The sequence below is a fragment of the Podarcis erhardii genome (assembly GCF_964252035.2).
Source record: "Podarcis erhardii genome assembly, chromosome: 2".
Taxonomy (NCBI): Eukaryota; Metazoa; Chordata; class Lepidosauria; order Squamata; family Lacertidae; genus Podarcis; species Podarcis erhardii.
In genome coordinates this window covers 115,028,616-115,055,364 of record NC_138498.1, presented here as the reverse complement: position 1 = coordinate 115,055,364, position 26,749 = coordinate 115,028,616, and the positions used below count along the sequence as shown (strand labels likewise).

The following is a 26,749-nucleotide window of genomic DNA, read 5'->3' as shown; positions in this document are numbered from 1 at the left end:
CACAGGGATTCTTCCAAAGCAGCTCTTTATTTGTAAGCTGGAACAGAACTAAACTGAGGAGCTCAGTCAGCCTGCTTATATAGAGCTCCAGAACAATGTAACTGTTGCCATTTTCTAAATCGATCCAATCACTGAACGTCACTTTTCGCTCCTTCATTTGCATAACTATCTACAGTATCCCCCTGCTGGCCCAGGATGAGAACTTCAGTACATAACAGTCAGCTTAGAGAAAATAATTGTATAAATGGGAATTTACTACCGCTCCCTGAAATCCCCCAAATTGACTCTGTTCTGGCCTTGGAACTGCCAGAGGCTCTTTTGTTCTGGGGATTAGCAAGTCAAGTCAGGGAGACCCCTGCAAATGCTTTGAGGAACCTTTCCTGGAGGTCAGTAAGCAAAGTGGAGGGCTTAGAAACACTTTCCAGAGCAGGGCACCAAAATTGTGAGCCTCCATCTTGCTTTCTGGGCTCTGGAGGTTCTTGTGAGATCTCACCTGGCCCCTTCTGACAGTCACCGCCCCCAGTCTCCTAAACTCTATTTATTTATTTTTGTTTTGACAAAATGCACAAGGCTGCGAATGCCTAAGTGAGTCGCGCACAAATTTTGGATCTCTTTGGACAGAGAGATTCTGCTGAATTGCCACATAAGCTGAGGGAAAGGGATTTTGGTTGAGACAACTGAAATGTCATCGTGGTGATGAGTTGTTGGCGTGAGGGTGAGCGTTCAGTCTTTCCAGAACTAACTGAAAGTTCTTGAAGATTCCAGAAGATTCTGGAAATTGCTAGAAGCTGTCAGAAAGCTGGACTTTTTGTCAGGGCCACATCTGTGAGAGGAGCTGCTTCTGTTCTAACAGAAGCTGTATAAAAACTGTGTTTAGTCCGCATTTATCTTGCAAGCTGACAGAATGCAAGAAAGGGATGGAAAGCCTGGAAAACTCTAACTAAGAAACGCTTCAGCAGACAAACTGTAAATGGGAACCATTATGCTTTTGACCCGGTAGTAAAATACATCTGTCTGTGCTTAATTGCCTCTGTGAGTTACTGACTTCGTTGCCTGAAGCGCTTTGATGTTGCACATCTCTCTGCTGATTTAGGATTGCTGGCACTGAGAAGCATACTTAGCAGTGAACTGGGAAGCTTGTCTGTCTCTACACTCAAGAGACTGTCAGATTCCCTTTCTCCCTCACGTAAAAGTAGGGCTGGAGGGTCTCTCCTGAGAAGGAGGCTGCTGGGAATGAGTGGAGGAGGACTGCTGTATCTGCATCGTAAAAGGACACCCGTCCCCCTTCACAGTTCAGGGCCACTCGGATCCTCTTGGGCTTCCCACCCAGAATCGAAACAGGGGGCCCATCGAAGGTGGAGACCCTGTATTGATCACCCCACTTCCCTATGCGCCAGATCCCTTCCTTAGGACCAGTTGTGAATTTGCCTTTCCTCTTCACAGACTCTCTGGCCACCCCCACGGCCCATTCCCCCTCGCTCCCCACAAAGCCATCCCAGAAACACCTGTCTTCCCTGAACGCCTCACTTCCCAGCACATAGAAATGTCTGTCAAATCTCTCAGGGATGTCTGTCAGCTCTTGACACACTTTTACCCAGGTAGGACCAAAAGAGAAAAGGCCCTTCCTCTTCATAGGCTTTAGGGCAACCATCCACTTCCTCCTCTCCTCTCTTCCCACAGTGACCTCCCAGAAATGTCTGCCTGATGTGAAACCCTCACATCCCAGCACATAGCCATGCATGTCAAATCTCTCAGGGTTGTCTGGCAGGTCTTGATAGACTTCCCCCCATCTCACACTCTTGCGATCCTCAGACAGGATGAGCCGGGGATTTGCTGTGTCTGGATCCAAAGTTACGTTTTCTGTGGGGGCAGAGGAGGAAAGAGAAGAGAAACAACGTCAACTGGAACCTGACTTTTCATTAGGCACATGACAGAAATAGCATCCCCTCTGAAATGAACAGGGACTCCATGGATCTGCATTAGAGAGAGGAATGTTCATCAAGTTCTTAGTAAGGTTTCTTGAAACATTTGCAGTTCTTTCAAGCGTTTGAAGTACTTAGCGCACATTATCTACATATAACCCTTGCAACGACCCTGTAAGTTAAGTGAATCTTGCTATGCCCATCTTTCAGATGGGAGGACTGAGGCTGATAGACACAGGCTTGTCTAAGGCCACCCCCACCCCCCACAGTTCATAGCAGAAGGGAGTCAAAATAGGGACTCCCTAATTCACATCTTGATCTTTTACCTCACATCACATTATAGACCACGCTTGACATGCCAGGTAAATCTGGCAGCAGGTGCTCTCACCGTCCTTGTATCCACCATTCAGGTTTCAGTTGTATATTTAAAGTATGTTATACTCCATCCTTCCAGGCAGTGCATAAAAAGCAAGAAAGTGGTTCGGTTACCCCGCCCCCTGTGTGAAATGTCCTACTTGGGACTCATGACAGCACATCATAGAATTGTAGAGTTGGAAGAGACCCCCGGGGTCATCTAGCCCAAACCCCTGCAATACAGGAATCTCGGTGAAAACATCCATGACAAATGGCCGTCCAACCTCTGCTTAAAAACCTCCAAGGAAGGAGAGCCCACCCCCTTCCGAAGGAGAACGTTCCATGTTGTGCAAAATTCACAAACCGGAACACCTACTTCCGGGTTTGCAGTGTTCTTTTTCCAAGTTGTTTATAAACTAAGTGTTCCAAAACCAAGGTACCACTGTATATAAAATCAAACCAAAAGCAATAACCCAACGCCCCCCCCAAAAAACCCACATTCTAAAAGGGTGTTGGATATCAATAAGATCAACCAAAGGCCTGGTTAAAAAGGAACATGGTTTCCTGGTGCCTAAAGGTGTGTAATGTAGATGCTGTTGGGATACTGCCAGGGAGATAAAGCCCATCATGGCCCCCACGTCGCCTCCGGGTGTCCATTGATCTCCCATAGATACAGTATCAGCAATTACCGACACGAGCTCCAGAAAATAGCTTGCCACATTCCAGAGCTGATGCACGCTCTATCAGCAGAATTCGCACAGCGAAAGATGCACGCAGGAGAGCATATTTACAAGTTTATTCAGCGTTGGTCAGAACAAAGAAAAAGCATGACTGCCTGCTTCGGTCTGCTCAGGCACAGAGAGTGAAACGAAAGCAAAGAAAACATAAACTTCCTGTGAACAGGAAGTACGCAGACTCTGTGACTCACAAAGCCTGCTCCCTTTTAAGGTGGAACGGAAATATCCTAACATCTGCTAGGCAAACTTCCCTGGGGAGAGTATTCCACAGATGGGAAGCCACTGCAGAGAAGGCCTTGCTCTTGTGTTGCCACCCTCTGTTCCTCGAGGAGGAGGCACACAAAGAAGGGCTTCGGAAGATGATCTCAGGGTCCGGGAAGGTTTATGGGGGAAGAGGCGGTCCTTGAGACATTGTGGTCCTGAACCATTTAAGGCGTTATAGGTCAAAACCAGCACTTTGAATTGGGCCCAGAAACTAATTGGTAGCCAGTGCAGTCAGACCAGAGTAATATGCTCAAACCGTCTTGCTTCGGTGAGCAACCTGGCCGCTGAATTCTGCACCAACTTACGTTTCTGAACCGTCTTCAGGGGCAGCCCTACATATAACGCTTTGCAGTAATCTAACCTTGAGGTTACCAGAGCATAGACCACAGTAGTTAGGCTATCCCTGTCCAGATAGGGGTGTAGCACTCTGGGCCACTGAGGCCACCTGAGCCTCGAGTGACAACAAAGGATCCAGGAGGACCCCCAAGCTACAAACCTGCTCCTTCAGAGGAAGTGTAGCCCCATCAAGAGCAGGCAACCTCCCAGCCATACCAGCTGTACCTTTTCCAGCTCTTATGGATCCCTTTTTGTGGTGTTCAGGATCAGGCCAGACTGGCCTTCTGTCTTCCCATTGAGCCCTTTCTCCCCCCGTCTGTGGTGTAATTCTGCCCTGCTCTTTTAGGTTTACTCAAGTTTCTCTTGTTTTAGCAGGGAAGCCATGTCTCCGCTCCAATACAAGACCCCCAATCTTGCAGGGAAGCCGGACCACTGGAGTTCACACTCAGGCAGCCCCCAGCTCCCTCCACTGACACCAGAACCCTTTTACCTTCCAGCCCCTAAAGCGTCGTTGCAGCCATTTTCTGAGCTATTTGTGTTCATGCATTTCCCACTCTTACAGCTTACTCTTACATAAAAGGGGTGGGGATCTTGTATGGCTCAAAGGGATATTTCCCCCTCATGTGCCGGGAGCCTTTGGTTTCACACCACCCCTGTGTCTTATTGAGATTGGGCACAGAAAAGCCAGCCGTTCTGGGCTAGGGGCTTCCTAAGAGTCTGCAGGATCAGGCCAAGAGCCCCTCTAGCCCAGCATGCTGATCTCACGGAACAGATGCCTCTGGGAAATATGGGGAAATAAGGCATGGATGGAAGAGCTGCAGTGGCCTGGTCTTTAGAGAAGCAGATACCATCTCTCCTGAATTAGTGCCTCTGTTTGATTCAGAAATGGCTGAATAAAGTCAGCCAGATGAGCGGGGTATGAATAAATTATTATTATTATTATTATTATTATTATTATTATTATTATTATTAAATGTACCTTTTTGCAGCTGAAGTCCATATTCCACAGTATCTGGAAGAGGAAAGGGAACAGAGATTTACCATCACACCGTCATTCAGATAACAAATCCGGAAAGAACAATATGAGCTCATGAGATTGTAGCCAGGTGTTGTGGACTCCAGGTCCCATCATACGTAACCACTGGCCACGCCGGCTGGAGATTATGGGAGTTGTAGTTAAAGCTATCTGAAGCTCTCCATACTGGCTATCCCTGCATAACCAGGGCAGGAGTGATGTCAAGGTTCAGGCCTGCCCAAATCTTGGGAGGAGGAGCAGGACCCCCAGAAGATCTCCCCATCAACAACAAGGTCCAGACATCCCTGTTCCAGGATGGGAGGCCTCAGCCCCAGTCCCCTCTGCTCCTGGCTGGCTCTTGGACAGCCCTCCTCTCTCCTTCTGTTCCCCTTACATCAATCTCAGGGCCAAAGGAACAGAGGAGATGCCCGAAAAGCTGTAGGTGAGGCTACCTGGGAAATGGGTGAGATGCGTGAAAGCACCCAAAGCGTGGCTGAGAGATGGGAAGAGGTCAAGGACAACTTTTTATAGACAGCTTGTAATCGTGCAAAGTCCGAATGATACCCGGAATCACCCCTGCCATCTGAGATCCCAAGACGGTCCCATGAGATTTCGCAGGAGCCTCTCAGAGTCCTGTAAACATGGCAGAGGTCTTAAAAGCGATTTGCACGGTGGCCAAACCCTTCATGGCAAGAGCTTTCAAGCCCTTTACCTTGCTGACTGGAATCTGGGAGGCTCCCCCAAGATCTCGCAGGAGCTTCCAGAGCCCAGCAAGAAGGGTTTACCGTCCCCTTTCAATTGCCTAAATAAAATCATTTGTGAATCATCTACATATGAAAGTGTGGCTTCTAGATACTGAAAGAAAATAAATAAGCCTTCTATTTTCCTGGCACTGCTAATGAGCTGGAGTCTTTCATGAACAATTTGAAATATCCAGTACAAAATATTTTCAACCCATCTTTACTACCTCTGAATTTCTTCATGACTCCCTCCAGGAAGGGATTTATATCTCCGAAGTCCCAGATCCTCCACTTCAGAGCAGGAGGAAAAGCCACAGGAGGATCCTCTAATTTCTCCTTCGCTTGAGACCTGGGAGGAGAAGAACAAAGTCAAGCCACCATCCTTCCAACGCAAGGAGCTTTCTGACAAGGCAGGGGTCTCATCCTGATGATAAAGGCACCATGGATATATATCCTGAAGACTTGGGAGCAGAGTTCTTCCTATGGCAAAAGGGAGCATCTAGCTGACGTCTGAATCTAGAAAGTATCTAAGAAGTTGAAGGAAAACTGACACACACCTGCGTTCAAAGCATTTTGAATGAAATATATGAAGAGGAAACTGAAGATAAAGAAGCTGATATATGCACAATTTTTTTTGGAAGAAAAATGAACCATGCTGGATCCTTACACAGAGATTTTAAGACTACACCAGATTTAGTGAGGCATTTCAAGTGATTAATGAGCAAAACAAAATAGGTTTGGTATGTACATTTCTGAAATATAAGGAAGTTCAGAATGCTTTAGAATGGCTTTTGCAATTAACATTATAAATGTGTTTTAGCACAGTGGTTATATTTTTCAAAGGGAGAAAAAAAAAGTAAAGCAGTATGTTCTAAACATGGGAGGGTTTGTAGTTGTCTGGAGGACAAGCCTCTCAGCGGCTGCTATTCGCGATGGCTGGTCAAAGGCCTCGGTGCCTCTGAAACCACAGGACGGAAGTATCCTCTGCTGCGGGTTTTGCACTGGCATCTGCTTAGTCACTGTGAAAACAGGATGTTGCACCAGATGGGCCGCTGGCCGGATCCAGCAGGGCCCTTTCTCACATTTTTATGTCTGAGGAAGAACCTGCAGAAGCCTGAAATACATCAAATATTTATGGGTAAATTATAGTGAATATATTTACAAGGCCCTTTGGGATGTCCCCGCTTTTTGTATCAATTGCAGAATAAATGAATCTATCACGGGGAAGGGCTTTCAGAGATGTGTAATGAGAACAGCTTTGTTCCCGTGTTTATAGATGAGACCAATTGCTACAAATGACTGTGAAAACGTGTCCCTATTTTTGTTTGTGATTTTGTGAAATGGACGATGGAGTCCTAAGCTATCTCTGGATGAAGGAACTGGAACTCTGGACGTTTTTCACCCGTTAAACAGGAACTTTCCCAATACAGTATCTTAAAGCAGTAGATTTCCATCACTTACCTCTGCAAGAAGCGTCTGATATCCTAGAAGGAAAGAAAGAAAAAGATATCTGTGGGGCCATTTCTGCAGAGAGCCCTGCGGTCAGTTATAAATACTAAGCAGCTGAAGTGGTGAGAGGTTAGCCAAGCACAAAACAAAAGACCCCCAATAAAATACACAGTGCCACATAATTTTGGAATAACCATGAGATGGCAAAAGTCAACCACTCCAGTGATGACGAAGAAAAGGTCCCTTTCTTCTCTTTTGACCAAGTCTCCCAAACACCTGAGAGATTCAATCCCACCACTATGCTGACACCTTTTACCATTCATGTACTGTTTGTTTCTCTTACAACAGTATTTTTATGTGGGGAAGGACTACGAAATGCCTATAGTCTGAAGCATCACACTCCACCCTCTCGCATCAGGATGAGGCCTGACCTGCAGGAGTTCCCTCGCTGGTTCCTGAAGCTTCTCCTCCATCTCCCGGATGGTGTGTTCAAAAGAGGAGAGTTCTCTGGAGAGTCTGGCCAGGTGCTCCTCCCTTTTCTTTGCAATCTCCTTCTCCACTTCTGCCATCTGGGCCAGAATACGTTTCTCCTGTTCTTCCAGAAACTGGCGCAGTCGCCTGAACTCAGCCACCATCTTTTCCCTCTCTGCTTGCATTTGCTTCTGCACCAGCAAAAACAGGAAAAGGAATCATAGAATCATAGAAGGAATCATAGAAGGAAGGGAATACACCAGATATCTAGTCTGCTATTGCATGATAAAAAGACCAGAATTCACTTGGAAGGGCATGTCTGTCATTTTAGAGAGATCACGGCAGTAGGAAGAGAGTTTCATAAAAATCTACAAGCCCACCCCCTCCTTCAAATGGTCTTTCATGCCCTGCATTTCAGTTTCCTCACATACTGATTCTAGACCATGGGTAGACAAACTAAGGCCCAGGGGCCGGATCCGGCCCAACTGCCTTCTGGATCTGGCCCGCGGATAGTATGGGAATCGCCACGTGGATCTGATTCTGATCATTTGGGCTGCACCATTTCCCCCTCCCTCACACACACCACGGTGGCACCTCCTCCTGGCTTCTCTCCGCCCTGCCTAGAGCTGAGAGCAGTGGCGGAGGAAGGAGGAAAGCAGGGAGAGGGGCTGGGGGAGGGGGGGGGAAGTGAAGCCCCCCTTCACCGGGATCCCCGTCACCCAGGCCTGGGGTCAACCCGATTGCATCTCCTTTCACTCTCCAGATGTGTGTGTGTGTGTGTGTGTGTGTGTGTGTGTGTGTGTGTGTGTAGTTTGGCCTGCCACAAGATCACAAGATCTGAGGCACAGTGAACCGGCCCCCTGCTGAAAAGGTTTTCTGACTATAGCACTTTTTCACTTCCAAGTAACAGTGATGCTTACAAGCAGGTCTTGCCTTTCCTTTTCTGCATCTGCTTTAAACACCAGAATTTTCTTTCTCTCCTTTCTCATGTTGTCTAGGCAGCTGCTGATCTGATCCTGAAAAGAAAACAAAATTAGATAGATAGATAGATAGATAGATAGATAGATGATAGATAGATATATCTTTATTGTCATTGTCCCATGCAGGACAATGAAATTGCAAAACTACATAAAACTACATAAAAACTACCACAAAACTACGTAAAAACTACATAAAACATTCAAAAACCCCTAAAAACTCTAAAACCCTATTTTAAAATACACTATACTGTAGAAACCCCTTATGCTGCCTTTAGAACCAGAACTGCATTTGCATAGAAACTGTTTCTCAGACAGCTAGTCTGAGAATTCCAGCTGGGTTGTTTTTTCTTTCCCTTTTTCGAGCGTTTTAGTAATAACAGGCAACTGAATCCTATGCTTGCTCCCTGCCCCACATTCCCGGGTCCTTCCGGAGGTTCCCCTTCATTCCTGCCCCCTGCCTTGCCCCACCTTCCAGTTCTAGGATCCTTCACTGGGAGCTGCTTCCAGAGGAAGAACTGGGGGGAGTGACTCCAATATGCTGCAGGGGGACATAGAAGGAAATTCATCCCTCGAAAAGAATAAGAAATGTTTTTTGAATCGAGTTTTCAGAAGTTTTAAGTTTCACACGGCTGCACAAACGCTCCTGCTAGAGGGAGTGGGGAGAATGCCATTCTTTCAAGAGTATCTTGGCATCATTCCTGCCTTGCAAAGGGTTGGACTAGATGACCCCTTGGGTCCCTTCCAACTCTATGATCTTGCAGGCCTGGCTTGCCTACAGCTATTCCATCCCCCAAGCAAATCCAGAGCAGAGGCGTAGCATGGGCCAGCCTGGGGGGCGCCTGCTGTGAGCTGTTGCATCCTTCGCGCAACGTCTTCCATCTGAAGGACTAACAGGCTGGCACCCTGCCAGCCACACACAGCTTTGGCAAGTCTCACAAAGCGGTGTTAGGCTCGCAGTGCACTGTGAGACTTGCACCCCTCAAAGCAAGGCAGCATCAGGCCATGTTGGTTGGCCAAGTTCCCCACTGCATGGCCAAGCAGGCAGTGCAATGCCCCCCCCCCTTAGCCCCAGTTACTGGGGGTCGCTCCACTGGCACAACTTGTCCCCATGGGGTGCGGCATGCCCCGGGCACCAGCAAGGAACGTTACGCCACTGATCCAGAGTGTTTTCCTACCTTGTACTCCTGGGACGCCTCCTCTATAGGAACCGCCTCGTGGCTTTTGTGCTCCTTGGCTCTGTCACAAACCAGACAGATGGGGGCTTCATCCTCCTTGCAGAAGAGCTTCAGCGGCTCCTGGTGTTTCTCACAAACTCTCCCCTTTCCTTTGGCCTCCTTTTTTCTGCCCAGAAGGCTGAATTTCTGGGTTATTTCCACAACATTTGCCAGCTGCAGGTTTCGCCTGATGCTGCTTTTCTCAACCCTTTCCCTGCACTGAGGGCAGGAAGCCTCTCCCTCGGATTTCCCCCAATACTGGATCAGGCAGGATCGGCAGAAGTTGTGCCCGCACTCTGGGATGATCACTGGATCCTGGAAATACTCCAGGCAGATGGAGCAAGTGGCTTCCTCGCAGAGATCCATGACGGGACCCCCAGAAGCAGCCATGGCCACCGCCCCAGGGACAGAGAGTTGGTTTCGTTTTCTCTCCTTTCCGTCTGCAAATGTGCGTGTTTCCCTTCCAGGAAATTCAGACTCGATGCGTCCAGATCTCTGCTGATATGGAGCTGTGGAGTGAGCTGGAGCAGAGAGACTCTTCCATGTAGAGGAAATTAATTTCTTTATTTTAATAGGAATGCTCTTGCCAGCTGCTCGTTTAAGGAACCATTTCCAGTGAGAGCAGGAGAGAAGTGTGGTTGTATTTTCCCTAACTTCACATGAGCCTCATACTAATTTTAAAACCAATGACTGAATCCTAACTCCATTTCCCCCACAAATTGCTCCATTTCTAGCTATCCGCCTCAATGTAAAGAGTAGAAGCAGCCCAACTCTCCATCATGGTGCCTATTTTTATAGGAAGGAAGTTGAGTAGTTGGGGGAGTGGTGTAGGAAAAACAACTTACTCCTTAACTTAAAGAAAACAAAAGAGATCATTGTGGACTTTAGGAAATGTAAATTGAATATTCAGCCACTTATTATTGAGGGGAAGTGCATGGAACAGGTCTCAGTGTTTTGATTTCTCGGAATGGAGTTGAGAGACGACCTAACCTGGGGAGAGAACAGCAAAGACCTGGTGAAGAGAGCACAGCAGAGGTTATATTTTCTGAGAATCCTCCGGAAAAACAATCTCTCAGAGCACCTGTTGATGGCATTTTACCATTGCACTGTGGAGAGCGTATTAGCTTCTATTCTGTGTGTGTGGTTTGGGAGCTGCACGGCCAGGGAAAAAACAATGCTTTCCAGGGTTGTAAAGACTGCAGAGAGAATAATTGGGTGCACTCTTCCCACCTTGGATCAAATCTATGCTTCCCGGTGCCATAAGAAAGCTGCAGAAATAGCGCAGGATAGTGCGCACCCCGGAAATGATCTCTTTCAGCTTCTGCCTTCAGGAAGAAGGTATAGGGTTATAAAGGCCAGGACTAGCCGCCTGAGAAACAGTTTCTACACAAATGCAGTTCTGGTTCTAAAGGCAGCATAAGGGGTTTCTACAGTATAGTGTATTTTAAAATAGGGTTTTAGAGTTTTTAGGGGTTTTTGAATGTTTTATGTAATTTTTATGTAGTTTTATGTAGTTTTTATGTAGTTTTATGTAGTTTTGCAATTTCATTGTCCTGCATGGGACAATGACAATAAAGATATATCTATCTATCTATCTAGTGTGGGCAAAATCATCAGCCTCTCTGATAACGTGAAAAAACACTGGGTCCGCCCCTAGGTGAAGACTGGGATCACACAGCATTTTTAGCAATACGAAAAACTGGGTCTTTCATAATAAAAAAATGACTGGGTCATTTTTAATCTGCTGTGAAGACCCAGTGAAACTGAAAGGAGGGAGAGTCAGGGCACACAGAAGGAAGGACTTTTCACACCAGATTTTGTGCAATTCTGATTAATTTTGCAACATGCAGAAGGGCTCGAGGGTGACATGAGGGAGGGGATCCCAGAAACCGTGAAATAAATATTTAATTGCCTCCCCAAGGGGTCCCTGCCTCAGGAGGAGGACCAGGACCTCGGAAGGAGCGCGATTGAAGGCTCCGTACCGGTCGGGAAAAGACAGAGACCACACCAGGATTTGGAAAAAGCAAAGCCTGATCTTTGTTGAAAGAACAGGAGGGGAAAAACACCACAAAAAGCTGTTGCAACAGGGTCCCCGCTAGCGCAATGACATGGAGTCAGAGCAATAGCAGCGGAGGTGGCGGGGAAGCGACAGGAGTGGTACGAAGAGTGGATTAACATAAGGTAAGTAGGATGTTGAAAGACTTTTGGGAGGTGTCAATTTGCTGAAGGGCTCAGGTGATATGTGTGGATCTTCAGGTTATTTAATTTTGGATCTGCTTAAATGGCTTTTCCTTTATCTACAGGAAAGCCTCCGAACTGCTGATAATCAGCATGCAGATGTGAGGCTGGATGTTTGAGAAGATGTTCAAGAAATGGCTAAAATATTAATGTGAAATCCTATTCTGCATTGCTATCAATTCAGGTATGATAGCCTGATGTTTGCATACTTTTTGGAAAATAAAACTGCTTTATTTTGAGCTCATGTCTGTGTGCATTCATGGTATGGTTTGCAGACCCACTAGGAGGCAGTGTGGTGGAGAGAGTTTTGGCAGCCTTTTGGATACAATATTGAGTCAAGTTCATACATTTTGAAATACTTAGATTATTACGTTCTTTAAAACTATATTTTGGATACATTCAGAAAAGTACAGCATACTATGGCATTTCAGTTAAGATATATTCACAAATACATTTTGTAAGGGAAACACATTTTAAAAGGGTAGCTTCATGGAGAAAAGAGGTACACTTCAAAGAGGTACACTTCGTAGAGAAAAGATTCATTTCTGTAAGGGCATCTCAGGGAGAATACATTTAGACTCATTTCAGTGAGACATGAATAGCAACAGGCACGTTACATTCAAGATGATGCAAAAAAAATTGGAAAAGGCACACATTATATCACATTCAACAATGCGTAAAAAGTCACAGTAAGATGACATATTCCCAACGATGCGTTCTTCAAGGCACAGTTTATTATTGTTGTGGGGCTTTGAGGTAGAATGATATCATTATGATAATTTTTCCTTTACTCCCCTCTCTGACCCTGATTCTCTTATGACAGCCGAGGCTGACAAGTGGAAAAACAAACTCGGGCTCTTTTTGGAAAAAGGTGAGCGATGGGGAGGCATGGTAAGAGTTATAGAAAATGTGGCAAAAGTGGACATGAATATGATTTTCTCCTCATAGGCTGTGAGCTCAAGTTCTTGTATGTGCCAAATGCTACAATGCTCCTAATTTTGGGGCCTTTCCATAGGAAAAACCTCCTGCTTGATGTTTTTATTATGTTTTTTAAATATGCTGTAAGCCGTCCAGAGTGGCTGAGGAAACGCAACAGATGGGTGGGGTATTATTATTCTTATTTTATTATTTAAGAAGTGTGCCTCACTCAAAGGTAAGAGTTTGCATGCTAAACATGCGGTCCTTGATCTAACGCCAATCTCTCACGCCCACCTTTAACTGATGAATGAGTGGGAAGGGAGAGAAAGAGAGGCCAGGGCCGTATCCAGGGGGTGGTGAGGTGGGCCCCTGCCAGGGAAACAGATGAGGGGAGGCGCAAAATCGGCTACAAATATGTCCATAAATATGTCTATAAATAAAAATATTGATTATTGCCTCATAAGAAAAGGTTTTGTGATAGGAATTTTGAGGTCTTAGATATATTGTAATGTTCATAAGCGTACCAACCAAGCACGTACATAGATCAGCACAGGAAGACCGACCTGGAACCAAATTTTATTAAACTGTCACAGACCAGATTAACTCGTACAGCTAGTCAGCAAAAGATAACACCGGAAAAACAAAGGACCCATTTTGGAACCATTTTGATTCCTAAACTGAGCAAATGTTTTCTCTGCAAGGTCAAAGTGGGAAACCTCCCCATTGTCTCTTTCCTCACAAATCCTGTCTTAAGGGCACATTTAAGATATGAATAGGGTGTGAGCCTGTGACCTGGCCCAGGAACTAAGTATTTATCATTACAAAAGACTGGCCAGGCTCCCCAGGAAATCCAATCAAGTAACCTGCCAGACAAGAGATAAACAACATTCAAATTTCTGTTTTACACCACCTTTTCTGTGATGTATGTATGCCGTTTCTGGGGTTGGTCATGATCTACAGGGTGACAATTTCAAAAGTCTTTATAAGGCCTTGCGCGCCATTTTTCTGGGTTCCTCCTCTCCTGCGGGTGAGGGGAGCACCCTGTTGCAACAGATCAATAAAGATCAGGCTTACAAGCTGCTTTGCTTTTCAATATTCTCTGGTTGGCCTCTGTTATTCTCTCCTACCAATAGGGAACCTATGTAAGGACTCTATATGGGCTCTTTGATACCCCATAAGGGAAAAGGGCAATTTTTGTTCACAGCAGTTTCTAATAGAGGGTGAATTGAATGGGTGGAGGGGTTGGAGGAGAGGTGGAAAGAAAAGCTAATTTGTCCATGGTTGGGGGTGCAATCTGGACAGTTTTGCCAGGGGCACAAAATCACCTAGCTATGGCTCTGAGAGAGGCGAGTGCTTTTAATATTTATGGGAAGAGCCTGGATCAGGTAAGGAAGGAAAGGGATTCTGGAGCTTCCAACTCTATGACCAGTGAAAGCCTTGCTGAAGGAAAGGGGAAACTGAGAGCAGGATTGAGGCTGAGGGAAGTTTCAAGTGGTGCCCATTCAAAATTCAAATTTTATTCAGAATAGTTGATGGTATTGTCTATAGGAAGCTGTGTCACTGTCTTTCAGGAGTTTGAAGAACTAAATCAGAACAAGAGCGAGAGTAGGATTGTTTTTTTATTCCAATTACTAGGTCACTTCCTTTCACCTCTGTTCCCACTGCACCAATTGAAGGAGCTAATTCCCAAGAGAGAGCATGAGAGACGAAAGGCAGGTTTCAGCTGGTAGAATAGTGATTGCTGCTAGGTGGAAGTCACAAACTATACCCACAAAAGAGGAATGGATTTGTAAACTAAATGAATATTTAATTTTGGCAAAATTAACTGCTATAATAAGAAATAAGTTGAATCAAGAATTTTAAAGGAGTGGAAATGTTTTGATTAATATATGGCAAAATATTGTTCAAAAAAAATATGCTAATATGCCTAGATTAAAATGTGAAGTACTGGATGGAAGAAAAATTAGTAAGGAAAGATAATAAGAATATAGAGATGACTTGAGAAGACTGTAGAATGCAAAGATTATTGTAAATAATCATTTACGTTTACGTTTCTATTTCCTCAATCCATCATATTCTTTTCTCCCTCCTCCCACTTTCCCTCCGCCCCCCACTCGATTTCCTCCACATTATACAAAGTGGGAGGAGGGAGAAAAGAATATGATGGATTGAGGAAATAGAAACGTAAATGTGTAGGGGGATGGGGAGGAAATGGTGTTGGCTTTGGTACATTTGTATTGTAATGTAATATGTGAAAGGCAGGTTTCAGGACTGGCAGGAGAGTCAAGCAATTGGTGCGGTTTACAAAAGTGGCCTCAGAAAAGAATTACACCACGACGGAGACTCGGCTCAGCCAATCACTGTTCTTCCAATACGGCTTCACCTTTAGTGCCTCTGAGAAAAGTCTGGAGAAGACTTGTCTGTCTCTACACTCAAGAGATTGTCAGGTGGCCTTTGGCGGACACGTAAAAAAAGGGTTGGAGAGTCTCTCTTGAGAAGGAGGCTGCTGGGAATGTGTAGAGGAGGACTGCTGTATCTGCATCGTAAAAGGACACCCGTCTCCCTTCAAAGTTCAGGGTCACTCGGATCCTCTTGGGCTCCTCACTTGGAAGAGGGGCCTCATGGGAGGAGGATAACTCGTACCCACCGCCCCACTTCCCCAAACCCCAGATCCCTTCGCTAGTATCAAAACAGAACTTGCCCTTCCTCTTCACAGACTTTCTGGCCACCCCCACCGCCCACCCCTCCTCACCTCCCACAATGACCTCCCAGAAATGTCTGCCTGCTGTGAAACCCTCACATCCCAGCACATAGCCATATGTGTCAAATCTCTCAGGGTTGTTGGGCAGGTATTTAAACACTTTCCCCCTTCGCACACTCTTTCGATCCTCAGACAGGGAGAGCCAGGGATTTGCTGTGTCCGGATCCAATGTGACGTTTTCTGTGGGGGCAGATGAGGAAAGAGAAGAGAAATGACGTCAGCTGGGAGACTGACACTTCTTTAGACACATGAGAGAAATATGAAAAGGGTTTTCATGCACTGCGTTCAGAACTGGGGTGCTCCTTAGGTTCTTAATAATGATTCTTTAAACATCTGCAGTTCTTTCAAAGCACTTCACACATCTCTCTCCTGAAACTGTGCCTCCTTTAGATCCTGAAATTTACCTTGATGCAGCTGAAGTCCAGAGTCCAGAGTGTCTGGAGAAGAACAGGGAAGAGAGATTTAGAATCACACCACCACCCAGAGAACAAATCTGGTAGCAACAATATGAGCTCCTGAGATTGTAGATGTGGTGCCATCCCATCATCCCAAACCACCAGCCACACCAGTTGGAGCTTATGAGAGTTGCAGCTGAAAATGTCCGAAAGCCACCACAATGGCCATCCCTGCATAAGCCAAGGCAAGGGCCATGTCCACGTTCTAGGCCTGCTCAGACCTAAGAAGAAGAGCAGGACCTCCAAAAGACCTCCCCTTCAGTATCAACCTTGAGATGTAAGATCTCTTTCCCAGTTCCCTCTGTTCCCAGATGGCTTTTTGACAGCCCCCCGCCACCTTCACATCAATCTCAGGGCCAAAGGAACCGAGGAGAGGCTGTAGGTGAGGCTACTTGGGAAATGGGTGTGATGGGATAGTGAGCTGCTTGTGCGTAAAAGCTTGATCCCTCTGGGGTTTGGCTGGTCATCCAAACCGATGCACTAACGGAGCCCCCAAAACATGACTCCGTCAGTCGCTGGTAGAATCTGACAGTGGGCGTCTACGGAATTTACGCCAACATAAAAGCTCTTTGACAGACATGCGCTTTCGAGACTCTCTGCGTGACAGTTTCCGGCGAAGGGTGGGCGTTCCCAACGGGGGTCCCGTTACCTCTCCACTACTCTCACTGGAAGCATCCCAGAGCCTCCCCTCCGCTGTGACTCCTGCACTCCCCCTGCTGGTTCCCTCTTCTACTGCAGATTCTCTCCTATTCTCCTGTAGCCTGTCCACCACCTGTCTCTCCGATGGCAGTTCCCTGACATCCACCTCCCCCCCAGGGCCCCCTTCACCCCCTCCCGCCTCCTCTCCCACTGGCGGTGAGGGCGGAAAGCCCCTGAAGGAACTCTCCTCGTCGTCCGAGGATTCTAACACTTCCAGCCACGGCGTACCGTCTCTCTCCCCGTCTTCCTCTTCTTCGTCGGAGTCGGCTTCTTCACCCACCCCTGACTCTGGGAACCCTTCAAACTCTCCTTCCTCATCGGTGGTCCCAAAGTGTTCCCTTCTAAATCGAGCCACGGGTTGCGGTTTTCTTGGGAAACGCTGATGAAATGTTTCTATTAAAACCTCGTCATTGACTACCTCTGCTGGTACCCAAGTGTTTTCCGACTCTGCTTCCCCCTCCCATTCTACCAGATATTCCACCTGATTCCCCTTCCACCTGGAATCAATGATTCCTGCCACGTTCATGTCGCGCTCTCTCTCTTCTATCACGGGCGTTTGGGTGGCCTCTCTCTCACGCTCCCCCCACTCGCGTCCCTCTCGGTACGGCGACAGTAATGACCTGTGAAATACTGGGTGTAATTTCATGTGACTGGGCAGCCTGAGTTTGAATGCCACTGGGTTGACCTGCTGTATGACCTCAAAGGGTCCCAATCTTTTGGGCCTCAATTTCTTACTCCCGCCCTTGAACGGTAGCCCTTGGGTGGACAACCACACCCGGTCCCCCACCCTTATAGTTTCACCTTCCCTCCTATTTCTGTCTGCTTGCTTCTTATATTCTTCCTTGGCTTTCTCTAAGTTAAGTTGAAGCTGACGGTGGATCGCCTCCATCTCTTCAAAAAAATATTCCGCCGCCGGCACGCTCCACCTCTCCCCTCCCTCTCCTGGGAATGCCCGGGGGTGACACCCATAATTTGCCAGGAAGGGACTCATCCCTGTGGACACGTTCTCCGCGTTGTTGTAGGCAAATTCTGCTAGAGGTAACTTATCCACCCAATCATTTTCTCTGTCTTTTACATAACACCTCAGGTATTGTTGTAAAACCCCATTTGCCCTTTCCGCTTGCCCATTGGTTTCTGGGTGCCGGGCAGTTGAGAAATTGAGTTCTACGTGCAGTAAGCTCATAAGTTTCCTCCAGAACCTGGAAGTAAATTGTTTCCCTCTGTCGCTGACCACCCTCAAGGGGGCGCCATGCAACTTGAAAATATGTTCTACAAACAACTTGGCGGTCTCCTCCGCTGTGACTGCATGTGAACAAGCTATAAAATGACACATCTTGGTTAATTGATCTACCACCACCATGACAGCTGTTTTGCCTTTGGATTTTGGCAGGTCCGTCATAAAATCTATGGATACTGCCTCCCATGGCCTTTCGGGCGTGGGTAAGGGTTGTAATAGCCCCGCTGGCGCCACCCTCTCTCCTTTCGCTCGCTGGCACCTGTCGCAACCCCTGACATATTCCCGTACGTCCTCCCTCACCTTGGGCCACCAAAACTCCCTGGTAACCAACCACATGGTTTTGTGCTGTCCAAAATGTCCCGCTGTGGGGCTGTCATGCAACTGCTTGAGTACTCTGCCCCTCAGTTCCCCGTCGGGTATGTACAGTGCCCCTTTGTAATACAACGCCCCGTTCTTTTCTTCGAACCCCCCTGTGTTCTCCTCTGTCCTCCGGAGCTCTCTGAGTTTCTCTTGGGCGTATTCATCGTTCTCCGTACCCTCTATCAGTTCCCTCTGCCCCACCAATGCCGCCCCACACACCCAGCGGTCTTCAGGGATTACATGCCTTGCCTCAGGCGCTCCCTCCCCCTCTAAGTACTCAGGTTTCCTGGAAAGAGCGTCCGCCCTCACGTTCTCGGAGCCGGGCACGTAACGAATCTCAAAGTGGAATTTGGAGAACTCCTGGGCCCATCTCACTTGTCTCTGGTTCAGCACTCGGGCTGTTCTCCAGTATTCCAGATTTTTGTGGTCAGTTCGGACTTGAACCTTGTGCTGCGCCCCAATCAGCAAGTGCCGCCATTTCCGGAATGCTTCATGAATGGCGAGCAGTTCTCGGTCGTACACTGTGTAGTTCCTCTCTGATTTGTTCAACTTCCGCGAGAAGAATGCACACGGTCTCCATTCAGACGTATCTTTTCCCGGCTGGAGAAGAACGGCCCCCACCGCTCGGTCTGACGCGTCAGTCTCCACTCTCATTGGTTGTTGTAGATCCACGTGCAAGAGTTGCTCTTCCGACGCAAACGCCTGCTTTAAGCGTTCGAACGCTTGTTGCGCTTCTCCCGTCCAAACAAATTTCTTTTTGCTACTAAGACAATCCGTGATGGGCGCTGTTAAATGGGCAAAGTTTTTGATGAACTTCCTATAGAAGTTTCCGAAGCCCAGGAACCTTTGCACGTCCTTCTTGGTCTTTGGTGTTTTCCATTCCAGTACCGCTTGAACCTTGCTGGGATCCATGGCCAATCCCTTGTCAGACAACCGGTACCCCAGGAATTCCACCTCCTTGGTATGAAACTGACACTTCTCCAGTTTCACCCACAGCCGGTTTTCTCGCAGCTTGCTCAGTACCTCTCTTACATCTCGCACATGCTGCTCCTCATTGTCTGAGTACACCAGAACGTCATCTAAGAACGCTACGCAGTTCTTGTAGAGCAGTGGCCCCAGGACGTGATTCATGAATGATTGAAAACAGGCGGAGCCCCCTTGTAATCCGAAAGGCATAACGGTGTACTCAAAGGCCCCCAAGGGGGTGAACATAGTGGTCTTCCACTCATCCCCCTTTCTCACACGTATCAAGTTATATGCCCCCCTAAGGTCCAGCTTGGTAAAAATTTTCCCTTTTCTCACCCGTGTTAGAATGTCATCAATTCTGGGCATAGGGAAAGTCACTGGTTCTGACACTGCATTTAGGGCCCTGAAATCACATACAAGCCTGGGCTTGCCCGTGTTTTTTTTGTCCACAAAGAACACTGGGCTGCCCCCCACTGCTCGTGACTCTCTGATGAAACCTCGCTTGAGATTCTTGTCAATGAACTCCCTTAACTCCTGCATCTCACTGTCTGACATTGCATACAGCTTGCCCACTGGCAATTGTGCTCCTGGGAGTAAGGTAATTTGACAATCAAAGGGTCTGTGCGGGGGCAGTTTATCTGCTTCTTTTTCGCTGAATACGTCAAGCAAGTCAGCGTATTGTGGTGGCACCCTCCCTTTGTCCATCACTTCCATCCCTGCTAGAGTGCCCCTGGCGCCTGCCTGAGCCTCTCCCTCCTTGCAGTGTTCTAGGCAATGTGCTGATCCAAAGGAAACCACTCTCTGATGCCAGCCTACTAGCGGATCGTGTAGCGCCAGCCAGCTCATACCCAAGATAATAGGAGCTCCTCCCAAGGTGGCTACGTTAAACGCTATCAGTTCGGTGTGTCGTGCCACCCTCATTATCATTGGTACAGTCTGTTGGCTCACTTCTCCTCCCAACAGCTCCCTCCCATCAATCGTGGTAACCTGCAAAGGCTTACTCAATGGGATAGTCTGTATTTGGTGTGCAGCTGCAAACTCTTTGCTCATGAAATTACATGAGCTACCTGAATCCAATAGCGCCTTTATCTTCAGTGGGTGTCCGTTTGCCAGTTCCAGCAACACCTCTATCACAAGCGCTGGTCTTGGAGGTTCCGGCGTGGGCACATTCATTACTCCCTGGCCTGGCTGCTGTGCCCTGATGTTGGCAACCAGGCGTTGGCTTTTGCTGGCTCCGTGATTTCTTCTTCCTCCTTCCCCCCAACAGTTCCCGCCATCCCTTGCCATTCCTTCCTTTGCGGACAGACTCTGGCAAAGTGACCTGGCTGTTGGCAGAGATAGCATCTCTTGCCGCTCTTTCCCTCCTTCTTCCGCCCTTCACTGGTGTTTGAAACTGCGCGCGCGCGCGCTGTTCCAAGTTCCATCGGCTCTGCTGGCGGGAAAGGCTGCTCCGGAATCTCTGGAATGCGGACGTCCTTCCAACGTTCCCCCTTTCCTTCCCGCTTTTCCATAGCTCTAGCTTCCTGGCGTGCTCCAATGGACAGCGCTGATTTAGTCAGCTGATCCATAGACTCCGCCCTAGGCGCCCGGGAAAGTTCATCTTTCACTGCCGGAGAGAGACCTTCTTCAAACAGCATTTGAATAGGTTCACTAGCAAGGTCCCACCCAAGTCTATGAATCAGCATGGTGAACTCAGTCCAGTACTCACGTACAGATCGGCTCCCCTGTTTACACGCCATTAACTGCCTGCGCACCACTCCCTGCTCGATCTCGCTGGAAAACATCAAGTCCATGGCGCGGAAAAACTTCATTGTGTCCTTTAAGATTTCATTATTGGCTGCCATCAGGGGCCGAACCCAGTCCCTCGCCCCTCCCTCTAGATGGCCAATCACGTACGCCACTCTAGAGTTCTCGTCGGGGAAGTCATCAAACAGTAGATTGAGAGCATATTGCATCTCTGTCCTAAAAGCTTGATAGTTCCGGGGATCCCCCCCAAATTTCTGCACCAGTCCAGGCACCCGTCTGGCAAGTGGGGTGGTCTTCCCCTTATCTGCATCTTGAGCCCTCCTCTCCTCGAGCCTCGCCGTTTGCAGTGCCAGCTGGACCTCCAACGCCCTGTACCTTTGTTCCAGGCTTGGATCTGCGCCAGCTCCCGCTCCTGCTCCTCCGGTTCCGGATGGTTCGCTCATGATGCCTTCTGCTTGCACAAGCTGCTTTCAAAGACTGTCAGATTGCTGTGATGGGATAGTGAGCTGCTTGTGCGTAAAAGCTTGATCCCTCTGGGGTTTGGCTGGTCATCCAAACCGATGCACTAACGGAGCCCCCAAAACATGACTCCGTCAGTCGCTGGTAGAATCTGACAGTGGGCGTCTACGGAATTTACGCCAACATAAAAGCTCTTTGACAGACATGCGCTTTCGAGACTCTCTGCGTGACAGTTTCCGGCGAAGGGTGGGCGTTCCCAACGGGGGTCCCGTTACCTCTCCACTACTCTCACTGGAAGCATCCCAGAGCCTCCCCTCCGCTGTGACTCCTGCACTCCCCCTGCTGGTTCCCTCTTCTACTGCAGATTCTCTCCTATTCTCCTGTAGCCTGTCCACCACCTGTCTCTCCGATGGCAGTTCCCTGACAATGGGTGAAGAGTGTGAAAGCATCTAAGGCCTGGCTGAGTCATGTGAAGCAGTAAAATACAACTTTCTACAGAAAACGTACGTGAGGGTTACTTTCCTGGGGATTGTGCATAAAGTTGTGTAATGTCAGAATGACCCCTGGAATTGCCCCTGCCATCTGAGATCTTGGATAGCCCTGCGAGACCTTGCCGGAGCATCTCAAAGCCCAGTAAGCAAGGAGGATGGCTTAAAAGCAAATTCTGAGTAGGGATTAAAAGCGCTTTTTCTCATGAGAGCCTCCAGAGCCCAGCCAATGAGGGCTTCCTGCTTGCTTTCTGTTTATTTATCTGCAATCCACATAAAAGTTTTGATTGTGTAAGTAAAACCAGCATGTTGTGAGTCATCCGTATATTAAAGTGTGGCCTCTGGACATTGAAATAAAACAAAAACATAAACCTTTCCTGGCATTACTAATATTACGTATGACCTGGAGCCTTTCATAAACACTTTTAAACATCCAGTATAGAATCTCTCTTGCCTTTCTTCATTACCTTTGAACTGCTTCATGACTCCCTCCAGGAAGAGATTCATATCACAGAAGTCCCAGATCCTCCACTTCAGAGCAGGAGGAAAAGCCACCGCAGGATCCTCTAAGTTCTCCTTCTCCTGAGACCTGGGAGGAGAAGAACAAAGTCAAGCCAACATCCTTTCAATGCAAGGAGCTTTCTGACAAGGCAGAAGAAGAAGAAGAAAAGTTTGGATTTGATATCCCGCCTTTCACTCCCTTTTTAAGGAGTCTCAAAGCGGCTCACATTCTCCTTTCCCTTCCTCCCCCACAACAAACACTCTGTGAGGTGAGTGGGGCTGAGAGACTTCAAGGAAGTGTGACTGGCCCAAGGTCACCCAGCAGCTGCATGTGGAGGAGCGGAGACGCGAACCCAGTTCCCCAGGATTACGAGACTACCGCTCTTAACCACTACACCACACTGGCTCTCAAGGCAGGGTTCTCATCCTGATGATAAAGGCACCATGGAAATATCATGAAGACTTGGGAGCAGGGTTTTTCCAATGGCAAAAGGGAGCACCTAGAGAGCACCTAACAAGCTGAAGAAAACCGACTCACACCTGCATCCAAAATATACAGAAGGAAATATAGGAATATGAGATTGAAAGTAAAGAAGCTGATATATGCAAATTATTATATTTTTTTTTGAAGAAAACTTAACAATACAAGGGTCTTAGGCAGAGATTTGGACTACACCAATTTTAGTGAAGCATTTCAAGTGAATATAATAATAATTATTTTTTAGCACAGTGGTTACATTTAAAAAAGGAAAAAAATATTAGAAATTAAAACTATTTTCTAAACGTGGAAGATTTTAAAATATGTTGCAGTTGTTTGGGGGACAGGGCTCACAGCGGCTACTATTCATGATGGCTGAGTCAAAGGCAGTGGGGCCTGTGAACCACAGGAGGGGAGTGTCCTCTGGGGCTCAGATCCTGCGCACGGGTTTCCCACAGGCATTTGGTTAGTGACTGTGAAAACAGGATGCTGGACTTGATGGGCCATGGGCCTGATCCAGCAGGGCCCTTTCTCACATTCTTAAATCTGAAGAACCTGCAGAAGCCAGAAATACGCTGGATATTTAAGGGTAAGTTATAGTGAAGATATTTACAAGCCCCTTTGGGGTGTTCCCCCCTTTTTGTATCGATTGCAGAGTAAACGAATCCGTCACAGAGAAGGCCCTTCAGAAATATGCAATGGGAATGACTTCCAGTCTGTGATTGTAGATGGGACCAATAGATACAAATGACTACGAAACCGTGTCCCTGTTTTTGTCTGTGATCTTGTTAAATGCATGATGGAGTCCTAAGCTATCTCTGGAAGGAGGAACTGGAGAGCGAGTTTCTCACCTGTTGAACTGGAACTTTCCTAGAATCAGAATAAGGCAGGGGTTTTCCATCACTTACCTATGCAAGGAGCTTCCGATATCCTGGAGGGAAAGAAAGAAAGATGTCAGTGAAGCCATTTCTGCACTGATCACTGCAGTGATGACTAATAAACGCTCCCCTTCTTCCCTTTTGGCCAAGTTGTCCAAACAGCTGAGAGATTCAATCTCACCCTGGTTTACCATTTTGCCCTGCAGTGCATGCCGGCTCCATGTTCACCTGCGACCAATTTGTTTACTGCTAGGTACATCTCATACTCCCGTCTTAGATCCCAGGACAGCACCTGAAGGAACATGCGCTTGATGCAGTAATGATCACCAACTTGGAAGGGTTTGGAAGGTTGGCTTATGAAAACTAGCCACAAAGCCTATGTACAACTTCATGTGTGGGCGGCAGTATCAGTTGTATTCAACTGGTTTTACTCAGATACACTGAAATTAATGAACCTTGGATAGCCATCCCCATTAGTCTACTCTGAGTAAAGGTTAATTGACTACAAGCTTATACCTCTGGGAATCACAGATGGGGAGAGCCCCATTGGCTTATGGGCTTCCCAGACACCTCTGGTTGACCAATGAGAGAAGAGGATGCTGAACTGAAGGGGCTTGCAGTTTGATCCAGCAGGACCCTTTTTTGTGACTCCAGAGCTAATAGCTTTCATCCTTCTTCTACCAACTGTTTTTTTTACAACAATATTTTTCTGTGGGGGAGGACTAAGGAATGCTTGTACAATTATACCTCAGGTTGAATTTGATTCAGGTTGAGTGCTTTCGGGTTGCGCTTTGCGGCAACCCAGAAGTAACGGAGCGCGTTACTTCCGGGTTTCGCCACTCGCACATGCGCAGACGCAGAAAATGACAATCTGCACATGCGCGTAAGCGGCAAAATGCAATCCGCGCACGTGCAGATGCGCTATTGAGGCTTGCGTTCCATTCAGGATACAAACGGGGCTCCGGAATGGATGCCGTTCACATCCCGACGTACCACTGTAGTCTGAAGCAACACACTCCACCCTCTCGCATCAGGATGAGGCCTGACCTGCAGGAGTTCCCTCTCTGGTTCCTGAAGCTTCTCCTCCATCTCCCGGATGAGGCTGTCAAGAGAGGAGACTTCCCTGGAGAGTCTGGCCAGCTGCTCCTCCCTTTGGGCTGCAATCTCCTTCTCCACCTCTTCCATCTGGGCCAGAAGAAGCTTCTCTTGTTCTTCCAGAAACTGGTGCAGTCGCCTGAACTCAGCCACCATCTTTTCCCTCTCTGCAACTGTTTGTTTCTGCAGCAAAGAGGTTGAAAGAAGAGAACAGTGGGCCAAAATCAGGCATCTAGTCTGCCATTGAAGGATGAAGAGGCCAGTTATCAGAATTCCCTCAGAAGGCAACGTCTGACATATTCAACAGAGAAAGAGCTTTGTAAAAACTTACAAGCCCACCCGCTCCTTTAAACTGTATTTCATGCTATGTGGGAGATCAGACAGTTCAAAAAGAAACCTCTTTCTCTATTTCATATTCATTTCCCCAGATTTTGATTTAAGACTACAGCACTTTTTCACTTCCAAGTAACAGTGATGCTTACAAGCAGGTCCTGGCTTTCCTTTTCTGCATCTGCTTTAAATTCCAGAATTTTCTCTCTCTCCTTCCTCACATTGTCTAGGCAGCTGCTGATCTGATCCTGAAAAGAAAAGAAAATCAAACTTCGGTTGCTTTTTTCTTTGTTGGAGTTTTAGTATTCATAATAACAAGAAAGTTGAATCATCTGCTTGCTCCCTGCCCCAATGACGGTGGTCTTTGCCTTCGTCATCCTGGGAGCTTGTGGTGCAATGGGTCAGTGTGTCTGGCTGTTAACCAGAAGGTTGGTGGTTCGAGCCCAACCAGGGACGGCTGTGGGCAGAATTCCTGCATTGCAGGGGGTTGGACTAGATGGCCCTCAGGGTCCCTTCCAACTCTACTATTCTATCCCTGCCACCTGCACTGCCCCACCCTCCAGCCCTTTCCTAAGGGAGCTGCTGCCAGAGGAAGGACTGTGGTTGAGTTACTCCTGCATGCGGGGGGGGGGGGGTATGGGGGGCACCATACTCCCCCAAAAAGAAAGGAAGTTTTGGAAGTTTAGTTACTGTTTGGTTGCAGGAGGGGAGAATACATTAAAACATTTTTTTGCAAGACCCCCTTCTCTGTATCTCTTTCACCCTCACCACCCCCAAAGGAAACCCAGAGAGATTTCCTACCTTGTACTCCTGGGACGCCTCCTCCAGAGGGATCACCTCGTGGCTTTTGTGCTCCTTGGATCTGTCACACACCACACAGATGGGGCTTTTGTCCTCCTTGCAGAAGAGCTTCAGGGGCTCCTGGTGCTTCTCGCAGATCTTCCCCTTTCCTTCTGCCCCCTTTTCCCCTGGAAGAGAGACTTTCTCGGCTCCCAGTATTTCCACAACGTTTGCCAGCGGCCGATTGGGGATGAGGTTCCTGTGCTGAATGATTTCTCTGCACAGAGGGCAGGAAGCCTCTCCCTCGGACTTCTCCCAATACTGGGTCAGGCAGGATCGGCAGAAGTTGTGCCCGCACTCCGGGATGATCACTGGATCCCGGAAACACTCCAGGCAGATGGAGCAAGTGGCTTCCTCGCAGAGATCCTGCACGGCACCCCCAGGAGCAGCCATCGCCAGGAAGAGAGAGAGCTTGGTTGCCTTTTCTTCGCTTTCCGCGTGCCAATTGCTATGTTTCCGTTTCCCGGGAGGAGATTATTCCACGGTGGTGACTCAAGATTTCCCTTCCGCTCCGCAGATGTGGAGTTAGCAAGGAGATCTGGGATATTTCTTCTCCCGCCCAGGAAATTCAAGCAGGACCTCGGCTGCCTTAAAGATGTGTCTTTAAATGGATCAGGGTCTCTTTGATATGGAAATTTATTTGTAATGAGAATTCCTTGCTTCTAATTTAAAGGGCCATGCATCTAGGAGAGGCAGAGATAAGAGCTTTTGATTGTTTCTTTAGCTTCACTGCCAGCCTCGAACGCCACTGAATGAATGACTCTGCCGACTCCTTCCAACTGCAGATCACAATCTTCAGCCCAAACTCCACTGCGATG

The 26,749-nt window shown here is 47.6% G+C and overlaps 2 protein-coding genes across 2 annotated transcripts in view; both read right to left on the bottom strand.

Moving 5' to 3' along the window:
* Window positions 1–222: 222 nt before the first annotated feature.
* The window catches only part of LOC309336316 (uncharacterized protein), a 100,797-nt gene continuing 74,270 nt past the window's right edge, over window positions 223–26,749 (bottom strand). Inside the window, exon 14 of the mRNA XM_081851938.1 lies at window positions 223–1,860. Coding sequence (XP_081708064.1) covers window positions 1,154–1,860 — 707 coding nt within the window. The 3' untranslated portion in view covers window positions 223–1,153. The remainder of the gene's footprint in view (window positions 1,861–26,749) is intronic.
* LOC309336943 (zinc finger protein RFP-like) lies at window positions 14,781–26,484 on the bottom strand. The gene is made up of 7 exons (XM_081853470.1): window positions 25,893–26,484; window positions 25,244–25,339; window positions 24,714–24,944; window positions 23,697–23,719; window positions 22,277–22,398; window positions 15,804–15,836; window positions 14,781–15,579 (listed from the first exon to the last, which is right to left on the bottom strand). Exons 1-7 carry the CDS (start codon window positions 26,322–26,324, stop codon window positions 15,071–15,073), a joined length of 1,446 nt encoding a protein of 481 aa, XP_081709596.1. The 5' UTR covers window positions 26,325–26,484; the 3' UTR covers window positions 14,781–15,070.

Bases quoted from the DNA above. Each gene is read 5' to 3' on its own strand.
- LOC309336943 (XM_081853470.1), bottom strand. From the start codon at position 26,324: ATGGCTGCTCCTGGGGGTGCCGTGCAGGATCTCTGCGAGGAAGCCACT. The intron at 15,837-22,276 runs GTAATGAAGAAA...GTTCTTCTCCAG, and splicing joins AGTCATGAAGCAGTTCAAAG to ACACTCTGGACTCTGGACTT. The intron at 15,580-15,803 runs GTAAATTTCAGG...CTGCCCCCACAG, and splicing joins TGGACTTCAGCTGCATCAAG to AAAACGTCACATTGGATCCG.